The sequence below is a fragment of the Apaloderma vittatum genome, unplaced genomic scaffold (assembly GCF_000703405.1).
Source record: "Apaloderma vittatum isolate BGI_N311 unplaced genomic scaffold, ASM70340v1 scaffold20823, whole genome shotgun sequence".
NCBI lineage: Eukaryota > Metazoa > Chordata > Aves > Trogoniformes > Trogonidae > Apaloderma > Apaloderma vittatum.
In genome coordinates, this window is record NW_009707735.1 from 7,522 (window position 1) to 12,842 (window position 5,321).

At 37.8% G+C, this 5,321-nt stretch overlaps 1 protein-coding gene across 1 annotated transcript in view; it reads left to right on the forward strand.

Annotated features, from left to right (window-relative positions):
• The window catches only part of LOC104271604 (testis- and ovary-specific PAZ domain-containing protein 1-like), a gene marked incomplete at its 3' end in the record, with an annotated part of 11,440 nt that extends 7,292 nt beyond the window's left edge, over positions 1-4,148 (forward strand). Inside the window, exon 5 of the mRNA XM_009866322.1 lies at positions 4,049-4,148. Coding sequence (XP_009864624.1) covers positions 4,049-4,148 — 100 coding nt within the window. The remainder of the gene's footprint in view (positions 1-4,048) is intronic.
• Between the last annotated feature and the right edge of the window lie 1,173 nt (positions 4,149-5,321).

A 5,321-nucleotide genomic window follows, 5' to 3' on the forward strand; every position in this document is an offset into this window, starting at 1 on the left:
CCTCTAGGTGTTGCTTGCGAGTCATTCTGCACATGCAGCCTGAAAGGGGCAGTGAAAATTGTTTTTCACAGACACTTCTGTTGGCATTTTGTATTGCCTACCCCTAAGTGACTGCCAATAGTGCAGATGTTTGCATCAGTCATCGGAGGTGGTTCTCTCATGTAGGGAATCTAGACACTTAAGAGGCGTCCGATACATCTTTTCATCCCACCAGAACTGGTAAGTTTAATGGTTGCCTCTGAAAGCGCATCAGCAGCCATTCTTGCTCTTAGGAGACTTCTGCATGTTACTGTTTTCCTTTTGGATAAAAAGGCTAAACTTGAATACATTTTTCCTATGCAAAATAGCAAGCTGAACACTGTGGTTCCTGTAATTTGTGCCGTAAAAAGAGATTTGTTTAAACTTTACAGCAGCATGCGAGAGCATCTCACATTCTGACGTGGTCTAGTCTGTCTCCCTTTCTAGATCTTGAAAATGTGTGGACTTCTGGTTCTGTCAGCACTCCTAGATTTGTCAGGCTGGTGAGCAAATGCCAAGTGCTGTAATAAATGTAGTTTTCTGTATGTGTTTTAGGCACTTTCTTTACAAGAACTTACAAAGTTCTTCAGTAACTATTTCACACTACAAAATTAGAAGAATCTAGTAAAGATTTGGAAGTGACTTTTGACCTGAACATGAAGATCTCTTCATGCTGTTAGATATTTTGAGTTTTAAGCAATTTTTTATGAAGATGACAGCTTTCTGGAGCTGTCTGCATTGCAGTTTTACAACAAAGAAAGTCAATTGTTGTAGGCAAAAGTAACTCAAACTTCGCATTTCAGATAAAATGCAGGGGAGAGAGGAAATAAGCCTGCAGAGAGCATGCCTCTAATAAAATCTCTCGTCTCTGCAAACTTGCTGTAATCTATTAAACTGCTTGCTCTATCTCCTGTATCTATATGCCTGAATGTCTGTATAGTTCCAAGTTAGGCAAACGGAGGAACTTTTTTCCAGTAGGTTGCTGCAAAATTTCATTGTTCCATTTTACTAGGCAGTGTACCGTCGTTATACTTGCTGTCATTCACCAGGTGTGAGCTTTCAAAATCTGTGATGATGCGGTTATTTTATATATTCTATATATAGTATTTGAATACATGTTTTTACCTTCTAGGCTTTTCTAAGGAGAAATACTTTTTTTATCTCTCAAATTATCTTTAAAAGAGGTGATATATCTATGAACCAAATGTTTTTGTTACTCTGAAAGTCATTGTTATGCAAATTCTTCTCAATATTTTAGGAAAGATGAAATGAGATTAAGAGCTTTTAATGACAATTTGGGGATTTGAAATGTCTTCATTTTACTTAACGTGTTTAGGTGTATATCTATAGGGATGGACATGAGAAAGTCAGAACAGAGAGTATTACACAATCTTACAGCAACATGTTGTACACGAGAATACTGTCCATAGCGAGTACTGCTGAGAAGTTCAATTTTACATAGCTGGTTGGATTCATTCTCCTTTTGTACAAGATACTAAATACAATTTGTGTTCAAAACAGACGCTCTACTATACAAGGATCTGGAATGTTGAATGATACTGAAAGTTCCTGTGATTGGGTGCTAAAAGGTAAGAGACTTTGAAGGTTTTTAAATGCATAATCAAGAGAAGAAAGTAACCATAGATATGTTCAGTGGCAAAACCTAGGCTGCCTGCTTTCCACATAAAATGAAAACTTGTCAGTTCAGTAGTTTCTTTTAATTGTAACAGCAATCTGTTTCCTAATGCATATAAAAGGGATGTTTTTTGAAATGGTACAAACCTGAGCCTTACAGGGAAGTTCTTCTTCTCTGTAGTAGTTGTCTTATGGTAGTACTGCAGGGGTTTGTGGGTTTTTGGTTGTGTGGCTTTTTTGACATCTTTCTGATATTTTTAGGGTGGGAATTCTGTTAGTTGATGAGATGATAGTAAGACACTGAGTATTGTGATACTGCTTTGGAGTCTGACTTGTAATCTCAGTTGAATGTTCTCTTGTGTTCATCAGCAGACAATTTTTATAATAGGGTGGAGTTTTTTTCGAGTTGTACTTCTGGTGTTTGTGGATGCTGTGCCTGTTCCTCTGAGAAATTGTTTTGGTTTTTAAAGAAATTTTTTTTTTTTTTGAGAAGGATACTTCTGACTTGCTGGTTCTTTCTTCCTGTTTTGAGCAGAACAGTCCCAACTAGGTAGCATCTGAATGTGGGGTTTTTTGTTTTCTACAGCTTGCTTAGAGACCTACTATGCAAGGTGTGTCTGCTTTGGAGGTTCCTCCTAGGTTGGGTTAACAGGATTTTGACTTTGAGCAGAAGCCTGTTGCTGACACACTGGAGAAGGCAGAGAGCACCAAAACTGGTTTTGAAGGTTCTCGGTGTTTCCCTTTCTGGTGTCAGTGTTGTCAGCTTGCTGTTAATCTGGCACTCTGCCGTTATGTATTGATTTTGCTGCAGACTTCAAAAGCGTCTGTGACAGTTCCTCGTGAGCTGTTTTTTTCATGTTAGTGTGTTAAGCTCGTGTAAAAGGAATGAGTAGCTTGGGCAGATGTAGCCTCCTGAAGTGAAAGGAGTGAATAGTGACTATATGAGGAAGGTAAAGTTTCAGGCTTTGGTTTCAGAAGGCAATAGAAAAATGTAATGAGGGTTTAAGAGCTCAGACACCAAAAAATAGACATGAGTTTCCCTGAGGAGGAGGAAGCACGCAGGCCTCTGGTGATGTAAAAAGCCAGAGGTGCCAGTGCCATGGTACTGGCAGTACTGAGGTGATTGAAACCAAACCTGGGAGCAACTCCTATACTAGTAACTTCTGCATTTTTTCTAGGCTGTTCGTTCATTGTTTCACTTCATGTTATAATGAAGTTTGAGGCAAAAAGTCTTTGGGTCTTTTTGTGGTGCTTAAAGAAAAAGGTTTAAGTAGGTCCTTTCTTGCAGATCTGAGAAACTGAATCACATCACATGCTTAGATTAATATGCACATGGTACCTTACATGTGATGTATGACTTTTTAAAAAGACTTGTGCAGAACAAAAAAAAAGGTCCCTGGTTTTGGTAATTACTGACCACTTGTGTATTTATTTAGAAATACTTGTTACTGCTTTGGTGTCTTTTGTTACGTAGTGAGGTCATGGGTGCTTGTCTCTGCAGTCTATAAAAGGGGCAACAAATACTAGAGTTAAGGTATTCTGGATAACATCAGTCCTCTGCATCTTTCAGATGGAAATCTTATGTACATTGTCTTCAAGAAGATGTATCTTTTACTGATGATTGTAGAAAGACAAGTGACCTTGGAATAAAAGCCTTTCCAATAATAATCTCATTCATTTTTCCTGAACAACACAGTGCAGTTGAAATGCATTCATGTGATCCAGTGAAATAGTGGATTTCTTTTCTGTGCAGAGCTCTTCCACTTTACATAAACAGCTGCTTCAGAAAGCTGCAGTCAGGTATTCTGTTCACTTCTTGTGGCATCTCTGAAAGGTGCGGAAATTTCCTGACCCTGAATTCTCATTGAGTTTTCTATATTACAGGAAGTTGGAGTTTTCTGTATTACAGGAATTTGGAGTTTCTCAGAGCTATTTGTATTTAGTTCACGGTTGCACTGTGTCATTATGATTAACTTATCCCCTTCTCTAGCAAAAACTAAGTGTTCATTTGTTTAGCAAATTACCTTTCGTGTCTTTGTGTTTTAATAACAAAGCTTAACTGAATTTATTTCTAAAATATTTAATTCAATATTATATAAATAAACATGTTGTACTGTTCTACAGGGACTACTATAAAACATACAGCTTGGATAGAATTTTAGTTGCAAATTTATTGTAATATTTATTTGAAATGGTTTGTGCTTTAAAGGTGAAATAATTTAGATATAAATTTCACATTTAAATCCTAGGAGTTCTTAAATGTCATTAGTGATAAGGCTTTGTAATACTGAGGAAATAAACATTTTGTTGTCTGAGGAACACATTGTTTGCTTGGGAAACAAAGTAATGTTTATACATTTTCAGCTAATGATACTGAAACCCACAACTCCTCCAGAGGAAGCAGTCCTTCGGGAGGTATTACTGAGGGCTTCCTTGAAGATGGGCGGCTGAGAGAACTAGATGAACTTTCAGAGAGTTTTGACATGGATGAAAAGGTACTGAGAACTCATGCCTTCTGTCACCAAATAGCTTAAGAAATGATAGTTCATGTAATTGGATAATTTTGATTACTAATGCTGTTCTACCAACAACATTTCCTGCAATAAAAAGAATACTTGCGTTTTGTAAATCACTGTGCTATTGACAGTGTAAGTCTTGACAGAACTTTTTTTAACCTTGGAGAATTCACCTGCAAATTTGAAATGAAGCAAGACAGTTATATCAGTTGTTATGGTAATCTGTATCACCAGTTGTATGACAATTGCTATTCCAGTGAACACCTAAGAGTACTACTACTGTGTGTATGTGGTATTTTTGCGTAATGTACCTGGTTTTAAAAGTTGGCATTAGGTGCTTCTCACCACACAGTCTCAGAAGGGTGGGGTGGTGTTAGAAAGCTGGGGAAAGCACAACCATCACGTGTCTGAGGAGGATCATTCTGTGTCTCGTTGCTTGGGCAGAAGGGCCCTTACATGAACTTCCTGGCAGTTCAGAGAAAATGTTAGGCCGTTTTCCTGATTACTGACTTTATCTGGCCTTTCTACTCTCTGTCCTTCTTCCTTTAGATAGTAAGTCTAGGTCTTTTAAGACTTGCTGAAGTTTTGTACTGTTTACTATTTTGTTAATGGATTGGAATTTGCATCTTGCTGCCATTCAGACATAGATGCTGGGCTACTTTGTAGTGTTGTGATTTTATAAAATCGGTGTCCTAGTGTTTGCTTTTCTGTGTTGTGTTGGACAGCAGTAACTAGGTACAGCTAATCTCACTCAAACCTCAAACTTAACCAAACTTAAGCCACAGATACATGCCACAGTCCTAAAACTGTTCCTGAGAGGAGATAGAAAACTAGCTGTGTGTACCTGGGTTGGGAGTGGAATAGCAGAACACTTGTTGCAAGTATTTTGCTGTTGGGGTGGTCTATTTTGGATTTTGGCCTTCTGATGGATTTTCAACTAATAATGCTGTGAGAAGGACAAAAAATACCTATGGAGAGAACTCTAAAAATATTTGGGGAACTAATAAAATGGAGTTTGGAAATAACAGTGAGAGCACATCCGTCTCTAATTATTTGGCTATCGTAGATTTGTGATATAATGTGAAGTTCAGGTTACCTGATGAAGAAAGAAAAAAACAATAGGATATTGTCGTGGTTTGACCCTGGCCGGCA